Source organism: Epinephelus moara, chromosome 19 (genome assembly GCF_006386435.1).
Source record: "Epinephelus moara isolate mb chromosome 19, YSFRI_EMoa_1.0, whole genome shotgun sequence".
Classification (NCBI taxonomy): Eukaryota; Metazoa; Chordata; class Actinopteri; order Perciformes; family Serranidae; genus Epinephelus; species Epinephelus moara.
The window spans coordinates 26,267,630-26,289,745 of NC_065524.1; the positions used below are offsets into that span (position 1 = coordinate 26,267,630).

The 22,116-nt window shown below is 42.1% G+C and overlaps 2 protein-coding genes across 7 annotated transcripts; one reads left to right on the top strand and one right to left on the bottom strand.

Annotated features, from left to right (window-relative positions):
* The first annotated feature begins 1,437 nt into the window (after positions 1-1,437).
* On the top strand, positions 1,438-7,281 carry ikzf5 (IKAROS family zinc finger 5). Of its 2 annotated transcripts, none has more exons than XM_050071730.1 (4): positions 1,438-1,881; positions 2,061-2,221; positions 3,227-3,400; positions 3,486-7,281. In XM_050071730.1, the coding sequence occupies exons 2-4, from the start codon at positions 2,089-2,091 to the stop codon at positions 4,448-4,450; spliced, it is 1,272 nt and encodes a 423-aa protein (XP_049927687.1). In that variant the 5' UTR covers positions 1,438-1,881; positions 2,061-2,088; the 3' UTR covers positions 4,451-7,281. The 2 variants fall into 2 exon arrangements, with proteins under 2 accessions (XP_049927687.1, XP_049927688.1); XM_050071731.1 differs by having other exon boundaries at positions 1,438-1,862.
* Positions 7,282-10,290: 3,009 nt separating this feature from the next.
* LOC126406871 (deleted in malignant brain tumors 1 protein) lies at positions 10,291-21,735 on the bottom strand. 5 transcript variants are annotated; one of them, XM_050071418.1, is made up of 25 exons: positions 21,653-21,735; positions 21,448-21,501; positions 21,077-21,221; positions 20,770-20,966; positions 20,499-20,597; positions 18,997-19,044; positions 18,799-18,897; positions 18,535-18,570; positions 18,343-18,441; positions 18,064-18,114; positions 17,884-17,982; positions 16,977-17,009; positions 16,778-16,876; positions 16,457-16,495; positions 16,256-16,354; positions 15,829-15,867; positions 15,618-15,716; positions 15,482-15,517; positions 15,246-15,396; positions 14,854-15,059; positions 13,456-13,631; positions 13,104-13,334; positions 12,863-13,023; positions 10,578-10,822; positions 10,291-10,440 (listed from the first exon to the last, which is right to left on the bottom strand). In XM_050071418.1, the coding sequence occupies exons 1-25, from the start codon at positions 21,702-21,704 to the stop codon at positions 10,394-10,396; spliced, it is 2,640 nt and encodes an 879-aa protein (XP_049927375.1). In that variant the 5' UTR covers positions 21,705-21,735; the 3' UTR covers positions 10,291-10,393. The 5 variants fall into 5 exon arrangements, with proteins under 5 accessions (XP_049927375.1, XP_049927378.1, XP_049927376.1 ...); XM_050071421.1 differs by lacking the exons at positions 16,457-16,495; positions 16,778-16,876; XM_050071419.1 differs by lacking the exons at positions 16,256-16,354; positions 16,457-16,495.
* Between the last annotated feature and the right edge of the window lie 381 nt (positions 21,736-22,116).

A 22,116-nucleotide genomic window follows, 5' to 3' on the forward strand; every position in this document is an offset into this window, starting at 1 on the left:
TCCCTTGAACCCTGCTGCTGTTAGTGGTGTTACGGGGCCCAAGTGTGTACATATATTTTTCCTTAAGACTCCCTGAGTGACTGGTGGAAATGCATGACCTTCCCTCCACCACAAATAACCATAACCAGTTTCTGTTCTCAGTTTCAGTTATAATAAAACAAAAAACATGCCTTTCAAAACCCACTTGCGGGTTTTGGGGTCCTAAGGGTATTGAAAATGGCAAATGAACCATTTAAGGTTGAATGTCCCTCCTCTAAGCTAAATTAAAAAACATAACTCCCTCTTCAGTGTTTACAATTTTTTTTGAAGGACATCCCCTATTTTGCACCACGCCCTACCTGCTCAAAAGTAACGAACAGTCCCTAAGTTGGATGAAGTTTGTCTGTAGGTCTTATAATGACGAAAACTCTGTGGGTGTGTCTGTTCCACGTTTTTGTCCTCATTGACTTGGTCAATCCATGTGAAATTTGGCACAGTGTCTGAATACATTGCTCTTCTTAATGGGTTCAGTTGACTATTTAATCTGCAATTTCCTATGACCTGTATCCGTTCCTTGAGGTAGAAAGTGGTTTCTGGCACAACTTCACCAATTCACAAGGTGCATGGAGAGTGAGGAAACACTGTGCATGGAGAGTGAGGAAACACTGAAGAATGTCAAAAGAGCTCCAGCAACACTTGTGGTATGGAAAGAAACTTTATTGACCGACGCGTTTCGGCTTGTGGCCTTCATCAGGGTCATCAAGAAACATATTGCACACATCATTTAAATAGGTTCATTTGAAATTGAAAAAGTAGAAGAAAAAAAAAATGCATGTATGTGACCAATCCTATGCATCCACATATATATATATCTCAGCCAATCAATCACTAATAAAGGTGAGTGTGTTGGAAGCACATGAGACCTTTGGACCAACCAGAACTGCCAGAGAAGTAAGGGGAGTGTCTAGCAGAGGTGTAGAAAACACCATGTTTGGTCGTGAACTAGAGAGCAGTAACATGAGGAGATTTGAAGTGCTGTACACAGAAAAAATGAACAAAAATTACAAAATGATAAAAGAAAAATAATAATAATAATAATAATTAAAAAAATATATAAAAATAATAATAATAATAAAATAATAAAAAAATAATGTATCCCCGTGACAAGGCCAATGCAATTTTCATAAAATAGATTCTCTTTAATAAACTGTATCTCACCCAATCCTCGTGAGCACTTTTTAGGGCTTGCTATTAGAATTAATAATGTCTGTCTCGAAACACAGAAAAATGGCAAGCAGGTGCGTTGTCGGTCCATATTGTGCTTTACAAATGCTGACTAATAATGTTTTGTTAATTTCATACCATGTGGGCAACTGTGTTAGTTTGTGTTTTAACCAAAGTTAAAGCGGCACTAGTCGGAACCTTTCTTCGCGGGCACACTGAGCTTGTGGACGGACGGATATCAGCGGTGCACACTCTGAACTTTCACCCCTCCAACTGGTTTATTGTTTTGATTTAACAGGTTGTCTTTTAGTGTGAATTTTAGCGAGTGTTTCGACGGAGAGAAAAATTTAAAACAAGTAGTACTCTTGAGGATTTACTCAAGCGCGTGCGGACGATGTGAATAATGCGCGTGTCGACCAGTTACCGCTGCTGTTGTTGACAAAGATGCTTTCACCAAGATAAGCTAACGTTAGCTGTGTGGCTAACGCAGCGTACGTAGCTTTGGTAACAACATGACGATGATGAGGAGCGGTGTGTAGGAGCGACCGACCAGACATCGGATCGCGCCGATTTCCTGCTTGTCACACATTTCCAGGATTATCCTGTCTTTGTGTCTGGTTAGCTTAAAATAGCTTTCCCAGAGAAACAAGACGAAACTGGTGAGATTTAATCGAAGAGGTGGGTGTGTGTCTGTTGACATCAGCTAGCTAACGTAGACGATAGTGATACTTTCACTTTATCACATCTGGTTGTTTGCATGTGTGTGTGTTTTTAAAATAACATCGTGCACATATTTATTTGACATCTTCCCAGCTCATCTTTGCTCTTTGGTAATTCAAGTCAAACCGTCTTTGTAGTGTTGGACATTTGCACCACTTTCTTTCAATGGGTGAGGAAAAGCCGGACACGCTGGACTTTGTGAAGGACTTCCAGGAGTATCTGAGCCAACAGACTCAACATGTCAACATGATATCAGGCTCTGTCAGCGGCGTCAAGGAGGCGGACGAGCTGCCACCAGGTAACCAGCTACCTGTCATTCAGCTACTGCTTCCAACCCTTCAGTGGATATTGTGCTGTCTTACACGCCTGGGTTTGGTGCAGTTTGATACTGTGCAATTTTCTACAAACTGCTGACAGATGTGCCTCAGAGCATTATCTGATGTCTGACTTCAGATAGCAAAATCTGCATGGTCATCCTTATCCACACGATCCTTCAATATGCCTGTGATGAATTAGTTTGTTAATTTATTGGCCTATTGTGTTTCAAAAACAATTTCAGACCCCCTGGCCTGCTTGTATTGTGAGTATTGTTTGCAGCTGAAGTGGACCACATGTTATTTAGTGATCAGGCAGCTGTAGAAATTCATGAAAGGTAGCTACAGTGTTGTTGAAAATAATACACCTCTCCTGAATCATGTGTTGCCTTAGATAGTGCTTAGGGCTGGGTGATATTGACAAAAGTTTATATCTCTGTACTGACAGGCTGACCGGGGTTATCTCGGTATTTTCTACGAAATGGGCTACAGTTGCAAGTCAAAGCCACATTTAAGATGTCACGCACACTTTTATAAAAACAGATTGTGATAGGGATTTTATTCCCCTGTTTGAAAATATACAGCTGCACAACATGTAAATGAAAAATTATATAAAATGAATCACAGCGTAGCGTAGCACATGCAACAAGACTGATGTCACACTGTAGACTAAAGAACAAACAGATAAAATAGAGCAGCAGCTCTGTGTCTCTCTGAGTGTTGCTGGAGAACTTGTGAGTTAATGGGTGGGGCGGAGCTGTGCGAGAGAGATACAGACTGTAGTGGTATGCATCATGTATTGCAGCTTGACCCTATATTGATAAAAACGGTGTTGTCTAAATTTATATCTTGCTTTAAAATATATCAATATATTGTACATAGTCGTTACATCGTCCAGCCCTAATAGTGCCATAAGATCTGAGTATGTATGGTGTGTCATTTCCTTTCTTTGTATAAATTGTAAGCCCTGCTTACGTTCCTGTTTGCAGACTGCAGTCAGAACGGACTGGATCACCCCTCAGTGGACATGTCACTAGAGGACAACTCAGGGATCCTGGTGGATGGTTTTGAGAGGACCTATGACGGCAAGCTCAAGTGTCGCTACTGCAACTACGCCACCAGAGGCACAGCAAGACTCATTGAGCACATCCGCATTCACACAGGTAAGTGTTATTTTTTAAATTTTTAGGTAGATAACATTTACAAGGTTTTTTTTTTTTATTAAGCCTGTTTTCCTCAATCAAACAGGAGAGAAACCTCACCGCTGCCACCTCTGCCCCTTTGCTTCGGCCTACGAGCGGCACCTGGAGGCCCACATGCGATCCCACACAGGCGAGAAGCCTTACAAGTGTGAGCTGTGCTCCTTCCGCTGCAGTGATCGTAGCAACCTGTCGCACCATCGCCGTCGACGCCACAAACTCCTTCCCATGAAAGGTGCCCGCTCACTTTCCCATAAGAAGATGCTGAGTGTTTTACAGAAAAAGGCCAGCTCGCTGGGTTATGGCCGCCGACTCCTCATCAACTTCAGCCCCCCTTCTATGGTGGTGCACAAGGCTGACAATGTGAACGACTTCTCCCATGAGCTGCCCCACTTACGTCAGGAGACATATGATAATCAGGGTCGCGTAGTCGAGGACGGGCACTCTACGAATCAAAATCATCATCAACATGATATGGTTATGGATAACCCCCTGAACCAGCTGTCCACCCTGGCAGGCCAGTTGGCCAGCCTTCCCTCAGAGTCCCAGGCCCAGACTCAACCTCCCATGTCTCCAGGAGCAGAGTCGATCGTTGATGAGAAGCCCTTCCTCATCCAGCAGCCCCACCCTGCCACAGCTCCTGTGGCTGTCTCAGCCAGCATGGCGCACGCCTCCTCTTCTTCCCCAATCACCCCAGAGCCCCGCGCTCCTCCCCACAGCAATTGCAGCCCTGGAGGGGGACCCTGCAGCGAGCACAGTGGGCGCACCAGTACCCCTAGTATCTCCAACAGCCAGCCCAGTACACCAGCCCCAGGTCTGTCTGTCCCACTCCAGGACCCCCATATGCTGCATCATTGCCAGCACTGTGACATCTACTTCCCTGACAACATCCTCTACACCATCCACATGGGGTGCCACGGCTACGAGAACCCATTCCAGTGCAACATCTGCGGCCACAAGTGCAAGAGCAAGTACGACTTTGCCTGCCACTTTGCTCGCGGGCAGCACAAGTAGTGGACGAGTGAGGAAAACTTTGAAAAATAACTTTTAAGGGACAGCTTTGTTTTATTAATTCCATAGTAATTTTATTTATTGGTCTTTTACTTGGCCTTGATGTAGCCTAGCCTTTGAAAGTTGTACTTATATAATGTCAACATTCAGATGGTTTCATTTTGTATAATTAAAGGTGCCCATTCAAGTGTATTATAACGGGATGATCAGTGTTTTCAACAGGTTGAGAATTTATTTGTGGCGGAGGGAGTTACATTCACGTGCTGTCATCAATCGCAGAAACACTTAGGCAAAGTAATTAACCTTACTTCATGTCGTAGGTAACAAGTTCACAATACTCCTTGAATTTTGTTTGCCACATAGATAAAAAAAAAACAGACAAGCTCAAAAATGTAATGCTGTCCATATGTTGGAGTTTTCCTTCAGTCCATGAGCTTAACCCAGGGATAGGCAACCTGTGGCTCAGGTATGTGGCTCTTTAGCCCCTCTCCGGTGGCTCTCTGTGGCTTTGACAAAAAATATCGCATTTCATCAACTTTAATGTGCGTGATACGTCTACGACCTTCCAAATCTATAAAAGTAAAAGTCTCAGAAGAAAATACAGAATTTAATCTTGGACAAAATTGTTTGCTTTCACCACCAACCCTGAAATATTAAAGTACCAATTAATCATAAATAGCTGACTGCAGAGGAGCCGTCTTGTGGTAAAACATATTTTTTAATGCTCATTTAGACCTATTTTTAATGTCGACAGGCTAATTTACTTAATGCACAGTGTTACCATAAGGCTCAAATATGTTTTGCGACTCCAGGCAGATTTTTAAAATTATTTTTCGTCAAAATTGGCTCTTTGAGAGTTGCTGACCCTTGGCTTAACTTTTCAAATCTGTCAGGTAATCTGACAGAAATGGCTTTCATTTTACCTATCTGAAGTGAAATTCGATTGGTCCCATTGTATACAGATTATATGATCATAATATGTGGGCTGTAGTGAATGACAAGCAGTGGCTACAGGAAGGAATTAATCCAGCAATCTTAAAACAATTCATGAATTACTTAGGGCTGGGAATCACCAGAGGCTTCATGATGCAATATTATCATATTGCTTGCTTACATCATGACATAATATTGTGATTTTAAACATTCCCCAGTATGCTGTTGTGATAATATATATAGCAATATTTTTAATTTATTACCTTTTTTCAACTGCAAATTTTTTCCCTAAAAGAAAACTTTGTCAACCACTGATTTCTTCAATAAGATAAAATCTGTTTATCTCCCTTCTGTGAATTTAATTGCAGCAAAATTATCTAGTGGACTGAAAAGGCAGTTAGTTGGCTACCAGAAGTTTAATTTGTATTTGTAATATTAGTAATTGATATATTTGGTGTTACTGCCATGCAAAAATTGCGATACAGTGCTGTATTGATTCTTCTACCTCCACCTCACCTGAGAAGATGGTCAGCAGCTGTGTTGCATGTACGTGATTTGAAGAAGACTGGTTAAAACACAAACAGAAAACACATTGTGAGGGAATAATACACATGCAGTTGCTAAATGTGATAGATTTAAACCAAACGTCGTCTCGTGGAGGAAAAGAAAACATGATTGTAGCTCACTCTTGCCTATCAAGAGAGTTAAGGGAAGTCTAGTCACACACGTTAGTTTTCACTTTCAACAAATGAGATGTTTTCAGGAGGACAGCTGTGAGTGGGCCCCCCAAATAAATTCTCAGCCCTCCTGGGGTTATATCTAAAGACTGCTCTGGTGATACTAACACAGGAGTGAAACTGTTGGCCTGGAGTGATCTTTACTTAAGCCTTGTTGAAATTATTTCAGTGCTTGGTGCATTACTACTCTTTCTTTGCAGTGCCTGACATAGTCACTTTCTTGTGTGTCCAACATAGAGAGGACTGTTACTTTGAAGATTGCTAGATATTATTACAATATCCTCTTCCTACTGTAATGGACAGGCCCAGAACCTTAGAAGAAAAGTTTGGCCATTGTAGTTTTCTGTGGTAGCTGTGATTTTTTCTATTTTATTTTTGCCAAAATCCTGCTCCATGAACGCTGCTAAGAAACTTTGGAATCAAACTATATGGATGGCATCCACAGTAAAACCTGACCAAACTTTGTATCAATGGTTTCAAGCTTGATTTTGTAGAAGCCGGGTTGTTTTGAAGTTCCTTCACACGGTGCCCTTCCTTGACCAGCATCATGGTAACTTCACTCGTTCCGTTAAAAGGGTTTTGTGTATCCTTTTAATGACATCATTAGTTACACATTCTGATGTTTTGATATTGTATGAAGTCACTTTGATATCCAGTATCTCCATGTTTAGGACAGAATCACCAAGTCTTGTGTCTCATGTGAACACTTTTTTCAGAAATGCCACGTAGCACTGGGGACGCCACGTTTCAGCCTTTGTGATAACACACACACTGAGATCCCCCCGTTCATCGTACGGCTCCCAGTGCTTTTCTGAATATTTACTGAGTATTGTATTCTGAGTCGTTGGATAGATGTTCAGTGTCAAAAAAAGCAAAACTCATGTTTGCAGTAAGACTGCGACTTTAGCAAGATTGTTCTTTGTCTTTGGTACTGTTGTCTGTTGCTTAGCAACTGTTTTTAGGACCACCTCCTCGTCGCCATGCTTACCAGTAATAGGGGCATCCAGTAATGACTGCCTTATGTTCTCTGTGTGTCGTAGGTTCATAGGTAATGGTGAATGTTGAAGCCTGTTGGCGATCACTCTCTCCCTCTGGGATGGCAAATCATTTTATTGTGAGATGGATTAATCTTACTAATTTATAAGTAAAGTGTTTTCTAACTGAGCTGTCTTTTGTCTTCCTTTTCTCCATCGTCTTTGTATTCCAAAACAAAATCAATAACGGTGATGAGGGCTCTGCATTATAACGACTATGTACGATATTCAATTCAATTTTATTTATGAAGCCCAATATTTCAAATCGCAATTTGCCTCAGAGGCTTTACAGCATACGACATCCCTCTGCCCTTGGACCCTCACAGCTGATAACACACAGCTGTCTTGATTTCTTTTAAAAACATGGGAGGTGGGCGATGCGCAACAAAAGGAGAAACGACCAAATAAATTAGCAAGAAACTAGTAAAAAGAGAGAATTAAAAACAAGAAAATTATTAAAAAAGGGAAATAAATTTAAAGGTAAAAACAAATGAATAGGGAAATGACCTAGAAATAGTGCTTAAAAATTAAAATAATTCTGTAACACAATTTTAAAATGTAATAATTATAAATATCATTTTTCCCTAGCTTTTTTTCTTTTTTTTCCTAAGTTTTTTTTCTTTAATAATTCTATTAATTCTATTATTTTTTTGTACTTTGTGGAACATTTCTTACCAAGTTGCTTGCTGTTTTTTCCCCCATGTTTTTTAAAGTAACTGCACCAATTTTCTCAGGATTTGAAGGTTTAAATACTTGCAAAATGCTTCTAAAGCAGCACAAGAAAAGTGACGTCACTCCAGGTTTCAAAGGGTAAATGGGGGAAAAATGGTAGATGGACAGACATGCAATAGCTGTCGTACAGAACAGATCAACATAATAAATTTGCAGTCATTAATATGACATGATACATCGATGTATTTTCAAGCAAGATGTGAATTTAGACAACAGTTAATATCGATATTGGGTCAAGTTGCTATTTTTGTGAAAACATTTCCCTCAGTGGAATTGAAACTTTGATTTACTTTAATTTCAGAGGAAGAAAAAGAAACAATTAGTTGTGGAGACGATAAAGCCTCCACAAAATAGCATTTTAAGTCTCGTGTGTGATTTATTCCGTCTTCAAGTGAGCAGAGGAAATCTCGGCTATTTGCCAGGCTAATTTATACAATGTGACATCCCTCCTACCTTCCGGCTTGGGCTGTCTTTCCCTTTAAGGAGGGAAGCAGGTAGGGCATCACTGATGAACTCATACCAGGTGTGCTGCTGCTCCTCGGCTATATAAGCTGCTGGAGTCAGTCAGTCTTTCTCTCACCCTGGGCATATGGTTTGTTGTCTGGTTTAGGGTGGTCTCTTTTGTGTTTATTTTCTTTGTTCTTTACACATCACCTTACACTTTGATAAGTGCTAACTCAACCTTTTGTGGCTTAGTTTGACTGGGGTTTCTCCTGATAGGCTTAGCAATAAGTTCTACTAGAGAGCTTGTTGCAGCGTTACAGGTTTAATGTGGCGGTGAAAGTGAGAAGAGGTAAATGCTCGGGATCACGTCCATGGGTCTCTGGAGGTGGCTGCATAGGTTGAGTGTACTTAGTCAGGTGGATAGGTATAGTCAGGGGCGGAAATCCCGGGGGGGACGGGGGACATGACTCCCCCTTCAGTAAAGCTGTCCCCCCCTAGAATAATTTGAGACACAATAATTTTTGAACAATACAGTAGTATTTATTAAAAGCACAATGTAAGCGGTGCTCATTATAATCGCGTTATTATGTGCTATTTAAATCTTAAAAGATTTAGTCCCCCCCCTCCCATTCCTAGTAGTGGTATATCCCACACTCTTTCCAACGGGCGGGGCTGCTTGGCAGCAGTAGCAGCATGTGGCTGGAACCGCTGCCCACATCGCACATCACAGGGTAAGATGTACACTCACACAGACACAGTTTAACTTACACAAGTTACAACACATCCCATTTACTGTTACAACAAGCCCCATGCCCAGGCTGATAATATAAACTGTCTGCAACATTTCTCCTGCATTGTTCAAAAGCCTACTCAATTACGAGTGCTGCTAAGCTAAAAGCTAATGATTAAGCTCAGAGTTTAGTGATAGAGAGGACAGGAGAGAAAGAAGAGGGAGAGGACAGGACAAGAGCAGTCAGTGGCGGAGCGGCTCGTAGCTAATGGGTACCTGTCTGTAGGCTCTCCACCTATCAGTGAGACAAACATGAAAGACGTGCAGTCTAAGCGACGAGGAGCGGTGCGCGACTATTACGCACAGTTGCAGCGGCAGATCTCACAGCACACTGTTTATAAACCAGTTTACCAGTTTAATTGCAGGAAATGTTTAGTTGTTAAGCCATTTCTCATAAGTATAGACATTCACTCTGCCTGTTGGAGAGATAGAGAGAAGATTTAAGCGTCAAATTGCGGTAAAAGATGCTGTATAAAAGACAGGCTACAACTTTTTTTCCTTGTCCCCTCCTGGAATTATTCTCTAAAATTTTACTGTTTATTGTCCCCCCCAACTACGAAATGGGATTTTCGCCCCTGGGTACAGTAGATAGTTTAGGGGTGTGTTGGCCACCTGTGGTTGATTTGGTGTGGGCAAAAGCACTTTTTTGGAGGCTCACAACTCTGTGAATAAATATAAAATGCGATATATTAAAAAATGTAGTAGATATCAAAATGCCTATTTAGCCCAATAAAGTCCAGAGTCTCCTGAGCTGTTTAAACTTTGATTCATTTTTCTTTGTCAAAGTATGGTGATTTGTAGTGGCCTCAAAGAGGAGTGATTGTAGCTCTTTTCACATCGTTTTTCGATGCTCTCCAATCACTTTGAATAGGAAATTTTACGTAGTTTTTTGCAGTTTTCGTAAAAATGGCTGGGTGAATCTCTGAGAAAAGTCACAGCACACCTTTCCCAAATTATCCGCATGCTCTGATGTATTTTTTGCCGATGTAGTGGCAACGCTGCAGGAGAAGTAGCGTGCCAATGTTTGTAGAAGAAAACGTAAGAATAAACATGACAGATTATAGTTTCCTTGCTGTTGTACAGCAGGCACCCAAATTATTGGATGTTAATATTTAATGTTCAGTTAAGAGTATGATGTAATGAAATACACAAACACAGATTGTCTTTTGATGATGCTTTTAATCAGATAATGTGTTAAAAAGAAAAGGAAAATGGTGAGCATCATTCAGTGTCACAATGACCAGAATGAGCTGTAATTATTGACAGTTAAGCCAAGTTAAGCCTTGTCCTGCTTTGGAGTTTCTTCTTCCTTTTTCTCTGGGTCTGGCAAAGAGAAATGTGAAATGTCGTTTATTTTAACATCTTAATGAGATTACAACGTCTTTTCTTAATGCTAATCTAATCTAACTATCCTGTTAACCCACTATTGGTATCAGAACTTGACACAAATGGCTACAGACCTTTGAGTTGGATGGGACCCAGGACCAGAGTCTGGCTGTCATGCTCTGACCCCAGGTCTCTGGCGGTACGTCTCATGCAGCCACGGCGGCAGCGGGAACTGTAGTCGTTGGCTTGGCATATCACTACCTTACACTGGATGTACACTGACTCTGTGGCTCGCAAGAACTGGAAGGCCCTAAATGTGAACTGGGCATAGGGCCGAGTGCCACTGCTGTAGGCCCAGTAGGTGCTGTCCACGCCACAGCTAAAGGTAAAATGGAGACAGTGTTACCTGACAATACTAACACTATGAATATGTGACGTTGACAGAAAAGCAAACTCCTGTATTCACCAAGAGTTTTAAAAGTATATGTTGCTGGTAAAAAGATTTCAGGTCCCTTACTCAAGTAAAAGTACCAATACGACAATGTAAAAATACTCCATTACAAGTAAAAGTCCCACATTTAAAATCCTGCTTAGTACAAAGTACAAAAGGATCACCGGCAAAATAAAGTACTATACTAAAGTCTTAAAAGTACCATTAAAAAAAGACACCAAATGTGACATTATTAGATTGTTAATATGGATGCATCAGTGTATAAGCAGCATTTTACTGTAGTAGCAGGTTGAGATGCAGCTAGTTTAACGACGTACGTACAGTGCAGTGCACACAGTCACCAGATAAATCTGAGGGATGTTGTGAGCAGATTCATTGAGGAACTACTTTCTTTCTACTGAACTACACTCACCAACCATATTACTACACAGAAGGAGGCGTGCATCTACTGCTAGCTCACCTCGCACCACTAGGCTAGCTAACGTTACAGCCCAGCGAAGAGGTCGCTTTAATGGTCACATCTTGGACTGTTACAAGCACGAGCCTCTTTTCCATTGAGTAGCAGGCCCCCAGGAAAGCAGCTCAGCCTTGCAGCAAATTTTCCCAGTGGCCATTTGCGGTACTGCAGCGACAAAATCCTTGAGGCCCAGAAAGCATTTTCTTCATAGGCCACCATTGTATAAGAGACATTTAGCTGTTGGCAGGACACCTTGAACTGCAAATAAGGTCAGTTATGACTCTTTCGATTATACATTTTTGAGCCATGGTGATTTTATGAATGTAAAATTTGTTGTCAAATGTGATGCATCAACGTCATTACAATCAGTGCGTTTACATGGAGCCATGTATTCCTTTTGCATTAGGGTTGGAAGCCCTACCAGAATAGAAATGCTCCTTGTAAACACCTCAACCTGAATGAAAACAGCCAACCTGAAAGAAAATCTTATCGGGTGCACAGGGGTGGAATATTCCTTTTCAGAACCCGAATGGAAGAATTTTTCTGTCTTGTATACACCTCCTACCCAATTCCAGCCATTCCATTCTTTCTGCGCATGCTCGTTTCCTTGCCCTTCTGGCGCGATGACGTAGCGTGCATAGCAACAGGTTGAGATAGAGGAGTTGGACTCGTTGCACTCACTGGTTTCCATACGCCACAGCACGGGCCTCTATCTCTCTTCTTCAACCTTCTACCTCTCTTCTCCTCCTCAACAGACGAAGCATTAGCAGAACAAGGTTGTTGTCGTACTGCTTCTTCAAGAATATAAGCAAAACAAGCCAGAAAAAGGCACTAAGAACGGTGTCATCAAGCATCTTGTTATCCGGAGCGAGGACTACAGTGTTTTCTTCCGGTAAACGTAAACACGTAACATCCGCCCCGCCCCCTATCCAATCAGAAACCTTCCCTGCCCCAAACCATGCGCAGACCCAAATAAAGGCGATTAAACTGATCTACCGTGTAAACCCTCATTCGGAATGAATATTTCCCATGTAAACTACCTGGAAAAACTTTAATTCCGAATGATTTCATTCAGATTTATTTCATTCTGAATGAGAAGCCATCATGTAACCGCACCTAGTGTAAAGTCTATGAGCTGGGCAGGAGAAACACTACTGCGAATATTCAGTGGGCCGCATACCACGGAAGTAAACCCAGAAGCTGGAAAACTTGGGAGTCCGGTATCTAGTTATTATTAAAATCTATGATGAGTAGATGCACACTTCCTTCTGCACGGTGATACATTCAGCTGGTGTAGTTTGGTAGAAAGAAAATAGTTCCTACATGAAACGTCTTACAACAAGGTCTATGGATTACCGTGAGTAATTGGGTCTCTACGGCCGATATCGACGACACTTGGCAACTCACACCAAAACAATCTGGACTGATAAATATTTTGATTTGGGGGTGAACTGTCCCCTTTAAGGTACACTGCCAGCGGGGAGCAGTGAAGCTCAGCACTCTCATCTTACCCATTGCGGACCAGGTAGTAAGGCCTGCTGTAGAAATCATGGGGTGATGGTGAGGTCACACAGGTGTCAAGAAAGAGGACCAGGGAGCTGTCACCCCTCCTCAGGCTCACTTGGACATACATGTTCTGGTTGAGTGTCACCTCGTATGGAACTTGATGCACCTGAGAGTGTTAAACTAATACGTCAGCATGGTGTGTAAGTATTTTCAAAAAGGATTTTCTGTACAAATGCCCAAACGCACCTTATAGTAGAAGCTGCTGGATGTGTAGAAATCCATGGTGGTATTGAATCTGCCCGTGCCCACGATGCTGCTGTTACCATTATGATGCACAACATACATGATCTGGGACACTGAGTCTTGCTCCATCCGACAGCCAACGTTCATCTTAAGGTGAGACTGGCGTGTGATCTCTCCGGAGCTCGAGGCGTAGGCACGCAGAGTGTTGGTGTACACAACTCTGCCATTCTCAAACTGTTCAAGGTAGAAGACATTGACAAATAGTTACACTTTCTGCTATTATAATTACAACAGTCTGTGATGGAGTTATCAGGAGGTCTTGTTAAAGATTTCCAGAAGGTGATGCGTTGCGTACCTTTCGAATGGTGCCACAACTGTTGATGGGGAAGCTGAAGACCACCTGATAACTGGAAACCCGGGGCCTGCAGTGCTGGTCGTTCAGGTACAGACTGTGGCCGTCGTAGCCAAGAGAGTTCAGGTAACTCCTCTGGATCACAATGTTCATGTTGTCTGAGGAACAGTCCACCCGACCTGACAAAGGACCGTGTTCACAAGATACTTACAACAGCTTGAATTACTTTAATAAGAAGGAGGATTAGGGCCATTATAAAGAAAGAAAAAATCTTAGGTTTCAAGAATAAAGTCGTAAATCTACGAGAATAAAGTCAAAAACCTATGAGAATAAAGTCTCAAATCCACTGTGTTCCACCCTTGTATTCTGGTATTGTACGACAAGACAGGTATGGCTTCCAACTCCCAGGAGGTGGAGCTTCTACCAACAGGGTAGTGCACAGGTGTGTTGCATACAGCCAGTGATTAGACTGAGATTGGTGACTCTTACCTGCCTGTCTGTTGTTGCCTCATGTATGCTCTGATGACGGTCTAATAGACTGAAAGCTCAACGATAAAGTGACAGACTGCAGGGATGTAAGTGTGCAGAAATCTTTTTCTTCCAGGATTTACAAGTAGAAAGTTTAAAGGTGTAGTGATTGTTTCGCACTTCAGTAAAGTTAGAGGACTTAAAACAGATCCCAAATCAAAGCAGCAGAGGCTAAAATATCATGACTTTTAGTCTCTAGTTTGCAAGTAGGCTAAAGCCAAAAAAGCTGGATCCTACATTACCCACAATGCAATGAATATGATCTTTTCTGATATAATCTTCCTTACCTGGTAAATGTCTTTCAAACTCCTTGCCTCCAGTTTGTAACGCAGGCTTTCAGATAACCCTCGATGTTAGGGCATTACAGTATATCGATATCAATGATAACCGTGATACTTAAAAATGAAATATTGATTTCATATTAATAATACATATGATGATATTGTGAAAAAGTCCTTTCTTTCTCACTTCCCCAGCGCCATCTGGTTGCCTTTTCACTATCCATGAAGTGTAATTGTATTTTAAGTGGAATTCAATTGCCAAAAAATAGACAAAACGCACACACAAATTTGACTAAAAGCTTTTTTGTGTGTTTGTTTTTTTTAAATTTTCTATAGATCTTGCGATGACATTGTTATTGTGAACTCTTTTGGCCATGATAATCGTCTAGTAAGAGTCTGATATTGTCCCAGCCTCACCCCTCATGACATCATTTCCACTGACTTTAAAAAGTTTTATAACCCAGAGTAGATGTTATACAGCTGAGCAAATCTACAAGAAAAACTTAACACAAATATAATAAAAAATAAAAAATAAAAAAAATTTAAAAAAATAGGCATCTTAAAACTACTTTTAAATCTACCACAATTGTACCTGAGCTTGGTGGCAGAGAGCTGATGAAGTCAGCACTGAACCCTCGGCCAACGACAGAGCCATCAGTCCGGAAGAGCACAGTCAAGTAGTTGGAGGTGGAGTAGAAAGAAGTCAAACTGTTGTTGCACACTTTCCCCAGATATCGTGAGCTAACAGACGGCCCATCGTAGACTGCGATATAATCACAGTTGCAGCAGTTTTCCAATCTGTTTTTTAAAAAAGATGATGAAAGCCATAAATTGAAGAACTTGATGATCATCAAGTTGGAGCCTCAGACTCCACAACTTAATAACAACTTCTATCACCACATGATTCCTCCGTTTGTTAATTCATACAGCAGTGCTGCTAATTTGTGTGACTGATCCTCAAAATGCAATTTATTCCTCACTCACTGCAGGTACGTGAATGCCAGGAAGATTCTTTGGTCGTATGCAGCCCTGAGCTGCCAGACACAGTAGGCGTTGTCGTGGTAGTGGTTAGGGTGATTCGGGCTGGAGAAGGTACCAGAACCATACAGAGAGTCTCCACAGGGCTGGGCTGAAGCTGGACAACATAAAACAAAGAGTGTCAGTGCAGTAAAATTATATTAACAGCAGGTTCAGTTTGCACACTGAGGATCCTACTGTACCTGTGGCTGGTGACCAGGTTGTGTAATAGCAGTAGGCTGTTTGAAGAAAAAGACGAAGAAAGCATTGGTTTCAGTCTGACTTCTTGGTGGAAACGGTGATCAAAATGTGCCATGCTTTGAATTACTGGTTACTTACAGTAGTAGTCATAACAACAGTTGCCATTCCATTGACAAGAGCTTGCGCAGGAGCAGCTTCCCATGTGCCTGCCGCAGTTGTAGCGACATGAGGGCGGAGCTGAGAGACACGGGAGAGTAGGAAGACATTTCAGTAAGCTTTCCTGTTAGCAGATTAAATGCTAGGCTGGTTTATTATATATATACTCCAGATTTCTGAGGGTTTTTCTTACCTGTGGTGTGTGGAGCACCTGTGGTCGTGGAGCATTGAGCTGCAAGAGAGGAGAATAAAATTATGACATTGTTACACATGTTATTACTGATACATGCACTTTTTGTTTATTCTGCAACTGCGAACAGGGGCGGAGCCAGATGGTTTAAACATTTGGTGGTCAGCCCAAACATGGGGGGTCTGGGGGCATGTTCCCCCGGCTGATTTTTTACCACATTTACAGCAGCTATATGCAATATATTTTAAGCCATTTGAGATAAGAGAATGCATGAAAATCTCATCATTTGGGAAGTTAAGATTGCAGACTCTCTCTCCGAATCCCTATACTAAGTTAATTTGCCAAAAAAAGAGACAGAACGCACATGCAAATTTGACTGATGATGATTGGTGATCAAAATGTGCCATGCTTTGAATTACTGGTTACTTACAGTAGTAGTCATAACAACAGTTGCCATTCCATTGACAAGAGCTTGCGCAGGAGCAGCTTCCCATGTGCCTGCCGCAGTTGTAACGACATGAGGGCTGAGCTGAGAGACACGGGAGAGTAGGAAGACATTTCAGTGAGCACAATAAATGATTTGATGATGGTGTATTCCCATATACTCCAGATTTCTGAGGGTTTTTCTTACCTGTGGTGTGTGGACCACCTGTGGTCGTGGAGCATTGAGCTGCAAGACAGGAGAATAAAATTATGACATTATTTTACACCCCTTATTACTGATACATGCACTTGTTGTTTATTCTGCAACTGCGAACAGGGGCGGAGCCAGATGGTTTAAACATGTGGGGGTCAGCCCAAACATGGGGGGTCTGGGGGCAAGTTAAGATTGCATACTCTCTCTCCAAATCCCTACACAAAGTTAATTTGCCAAAAAAGAGACAAAACACACATTTGATTGATGATGATTGGTGATCAAAATGTGCCGTGCTTTGAATTACTGGTTACTTACAGTAGTAGTCATAACAACAGTTGCCATTCCATTGACAAGAGCTTGCGCAGGAGCAGCTTCCCATGTACCTGCCGCAGTTGTAACGACATGAGGGCTGAGCTGAGAGACGCGGGAGAGTAGGAAAACATTTCAGTGAGCACAATAAATGATAGGCTGGCTTTTTTACCATATAATCTAGATTTCTGAGGGTTTTTCTCACCTGTGGTGGCTGGAGTTGTCGTGTAGCAGTGGGCTGCAAGAGAGAATAAAATTATGAGATTATTTTACACCTGTTATTACTGATAGATACACCTGTTGTTTATTCTTTAACTGCAAACAGGGGCTGGGGCTGGAGTCTGTCCCAACTGACATTGGGAGAGAGGCGGGGTACACCCTGGACAGGTCACCAGACTATCACAGGGCTGACACATAGAGACAGACAACCATTCACATTCACATTCACACCTACGGACAATTTAGAGTTCCAAGTTCACCTAACCTCCTTGTCTTTGGACTGTGGGAGGAAGCTGGAGTACCTGGAGAAAACCCGCGCTGACACAGGGATAATATGCAAACTCCACACAAAGCCCCCACCCTCTTGCTGTGAGGCGACAATGTGAACTACTGTATTACCGTGCCGTCCCCATTTACAGCAATATTTTTTAAGCCATTCATTTTAGATAAGAGAATGCCTGAAAAACATCCTGTAGAGCCTACGTCCTATTTGGTATCTAATTTTTCTTAAACTGTCTTCATCATTCTGAAACTACAACACCACAAATGTTGAGGATGACTCATTTTTTCAAGAGGACTTGATTAGGCAATTAGTGCCACGGTTGGGACTAATGCCTTGTCAAGCAGTGCACCAGAACCAATGTGGAGTAATAACAATGATGGCGAGCGTGTTAGACAAGATAGACGTTGCTATCGAGGCTGTTCTATTCATTTGAGTTCCATACATGTCTTAAGTACCTGCCCCAACATCCTGTTTCAACAGGAAATATATAATATTAAGTAGAAGAGAAGATTTTGTCTCTGTAAAGTCAATTTCTGTGGTGGAGGGGTAATATTTGTTCATGTCATGGTGTGCAGCTTCTCTGCTGAGCTTTGAGGGATGTGATACTCACAGTAGAAGTCATAACAACAGTTTCCTTGGGATCGGCAAGTGCTTACGCAGGAGCAGGCTGCTAGGTAGCGGCCACAGTTGTTCCGACAGGAGTACCAATCTTAGAGAGAGCATTATAACATTTCAGTGACTGATAATATGTTCTACAGTTTGCCGTGTAGCTTGTTGAGAGGTTTCACACCTGAGCTTGTTGGTCTGATAGGTATACCAGTAGTCGTTGGCAGGCAGGTAGCTACATGACAAAGAGAATAGAATAAAGTGATTACAGTCTTTTACACCTCTTCTTGCTATGTGAGGCAAACATCATGATACACCTGCTCCTGCTGTGTTTTCTGCACACAAAAACATTGTATCCCTTCATGTCCGTGTGAACACTGAGGAATCTGACAGACTCATTCCTTCAGAGAGAGAGGGATGCAGAACCTGTTAATGCTATTGATTTGTTAGACTTGGCACTTACTGTAGTAGTCATAGCAACAGTTGCCATAGGATTGACAAGAGCTCCGGCAAGAGCAGCTTCCCATGTGCCCGCCACAGTTGTTATAACACGAGGGCCGAGCTGTGAAACACAGGTTGACGCTGACATTACAGTACACAGGGATTGTTGCATATCAAGTACTTCAAGGTAAATTCAGGCTTAAAGGGTTTTTACGTGTGACGGGTACTCCAGTTGTGACTGGGCAGTAATCTACAAGACAGAGAGAAAAAAATAAAGTTTATTCCTGGTGTTACTGCGTAGTAAATTATAATACACCTACTGTTTATTTTGTAGACTTAAACAAAAACAAAAAAAAGGGACAAAGGTGTGTTTCATTCTCGGCACAGCATTACACTGGAATTGACAGACTGATTGCTCAAAGCAAGACAGGGCTGCAGAGGTTGTTAACACTGTTGATTTGTTAGACTTGGCACTTACAGCTGTAGTCATGGCAACAGTTGCCATAGTATTGACAAGAGCTTGTGCAGGAACAGCTTCCCAGGTGCCCGCCGCAGTTGTAACGACATGAGGGCTGATCTGAGAGACAATGTTTAGGTTACAGCAAGATTGCCTCCCAAAAAAAAATGTATTTCTTAAATGAAACTTTTACTGAGAGAGAATAAAACTACATCTTACATGATACTGATGGTGTAGTTGTGTATGTGGGTGAGGATGCACAGTAATCTGTAAAACAGAGAGATTAGATTAGTTGATATATCAGAATTATTAGATAGATAGATAGATAGATAGATAGATAGATAGATAGATAGATAGATAGATAGATAGCCTTTACTGATCGTCAGAGGGAAAAATCAGGTGAGCTACTTTATTCAAAGAGGTGTTAGCAGTACCGCAATGACATCTGTATAAGAGGGACAGCCAGCAGGATGGGATCATGGGCGGCACAGATGTGACGTTTTGACTATGTGTTATGTGTGCCACCCACCACAGGAGATTTAAAAAGTAGGTGATAGCAGTTAGCGGCTAACTCAAAGAAGAAAATGTCCACAAATTGGGAAAACAATGAGGTCTGGGAGCTCCTTACTCCCCGAGCCAAGGACGAGATCAGCAGCTATTTAACAAGGACAGTAAATGATTGTTATTGCCGTGTTATGCCATTGTTATTGTTTGATGACGCACTGCTTATGTGTCTGTTATATGTCACACTACTGTCCGATGCTGCTGTGTTACATGTCATGCCGCCACGCATCTTTTCCTTGTGTGGGCATGCTATTTGGAATGACACACTAGGGCGGTGTGATGCCGCCGTTGTTTGTTTTCTGTGTAACAATAGGCCCGTTTCCACTGCAGGAACTTCGGGGTCATTTTACGGGGTCGGGGCCGTTGGTGCGTGTCTCCACCGCAGGAACCACCCCCGAAGGACAGCGTTCCGGAACTATACTCAAGGCGGGATGTGACGTCAACAGAAAGCGACAAAATAGCCGGCATTTTTAAAACTCAGCAGATGAGGAGTCGTAAAAAGAAAAGCAAGTTGCAAATTGTTTGTTTGTTTCTTTGCTGCGTCGCCCCGGTCAAAAGGGTCGTGCAACGATTACGTCACATCCAGAGCCCGGTAACTTCCTCCTACTCCGCCCTCTCAGTGGAGACACAGCGGTTGAGAGGGTCGAGCAGAGGACGTTCCTGTAAAATTCCTGCCCCCCAAATAGTACCAGGAACTTCTTCAGTGGAAACGGGCCTAATAATGCAAAGCCGGCATACAGAGGGGCCTACATTGCGGCTCTATAGAGCTGTCTGTGTAAAAAGGCCTAGAGACAGACAACCGTTCATGCGTACACCAGTTAACCTAACCTTCATGTCTTTGGGCTGTAGGAAATAGCCGGAGAGCCCAGAGAAAAACCACACTGACACTGGGAAGGGCATTGCTGTGAGGCGACAGTGCTAACCACTGCAGCATCGTGCCACCGTTAAATTAATGAATACTTTTCTATGTATAAACAGATATTTAAATGAAACCACGTGAAAAGCTGGTGCAAACTGCTGACGACTCAACATTAGATTAGAGGCACCACGAAGTAAAAAGTAGCACAGAATCGAAATACTGAGATAAAGTTCCCTGAAACTGTATGCAAGTAAAGTATTTGAGTAAATTTACTTAGTTTCTTTCAACCACTGCTTACCTTTGAAGTTTGGACAACAGTTCCCTCTTTGTTCACAGCTTGAGGAGCATGAGCAGTTTCCGAGCCAGTAGCCACAGCTGTTTCTGCAGGAAGTTCCACCTGCAGAGACAAACACACACAAAACCATTCACCACAACTGAAAACACAGTTTAGGTCGCTCTCTGCATGGCTGTAATGAGACTTAATGCTACACATAAAATCCTAGATTTAATTACAATGGGGACATTTCAGAAATTCCATAAACATCTAAGTCATAAGCATTGTGACTTACCCTGAGCCGTGAATTCAGCATAAAATCCCGAGGAGCTAGTATCTCTATCAGTCGTGAACTGCAAAGTCATAGCAGGCCCGGTAGAGCGGAAGGTGGTACTGTTTGTGCCACACAGTTTGCCCAAGAGCCTGCTACTGGTATAAGGGCCGTCAAAGATGAAAAGGGCATCATAATCACAAGTCGGGTGATATTCAATGCTATAATAGGGACAAAAGAAGAACAGAAGTTTGGATTTAAAGCTACAGACGATGCAGTAACAGTAGTTAGTAATCATAGGCCCTTCTGTATATGCAGAGCATATGCTTACGATAGAGCACGGAAGCTCAGCTCCACGATTCCACTGCTCGGTGTGATATACCAAATGCAGGTTTTTGAGTTAGGGTACGGATTTGGATAGTTTTTGCTGGCAAGAGCCCCCGTCCTGCCAGGAAGCCGTCTGACACAGTTAGGATCTACACCAGAAGAAACACAGGATCATGAAATTAAAAATGACTCATAAAGAATAAAATAGTAACACATTGAATATGATAAACAAAAGGAATGCAATCATACAAGAAACATATATAGTTAGTCAAAAAATGCCCCAGTGGGTCTTCAAAGGGACAATTCATGCCAGCAACATTTTGGATATGGCAGCACAGTTAAAGCTAAACCACAGTTATATTATTTACACCGTACCTGCTGGTCCTGTTGGTCGATACATTGCCTTAGTTGTTCCAACGCGATCAACACCTGGTGTATCATGAGTAAAACACAAAGGACAAAAGGTCAGAGTGTGCCAACTTAAAGACCAGAGACAGCATGAGTAACAACAGCAAAAAATCATGTTAAACCCAATCGAAAACCAAAGAAACAAACATAATAAGAAATTAGTGGGCAATACCTTGCACTCCATGTAAGACGATCACGCTGCAAAGAACTAAAAGAGTCCACATGGTGAATCTGCTCACCCTCCAGCTTGATTCAGATGCTGAACAGGGCAGTTTATATAGCCAAACACTTTGGTGTAGCACCCGTAAAGTTTCTGCAGCCACCAATAGTGATAGTGATGGATTACTCATTAATCATTACGGCTGAGAAACACCACAGTTGGTTAACTGTCATAAAGCGTACGCAAAGATTGTTCACCTCCATAGCTTCAGGATGTGTTTTAAGATATTTATTCAAGACGTGATAAAACTTCATGAGGGTTTTTGGGAACTTGCAGATGAACAGATCATTAAAGATCCACTATGATGATCTTGAATGGGTAACCGACATACGCTGTAGTATTTATGGCTGACATTTGCCACCACACGAATCCTGCTGCGTCAGCTGCATTGCTTCTACAGGAAATAGTGTGAACAC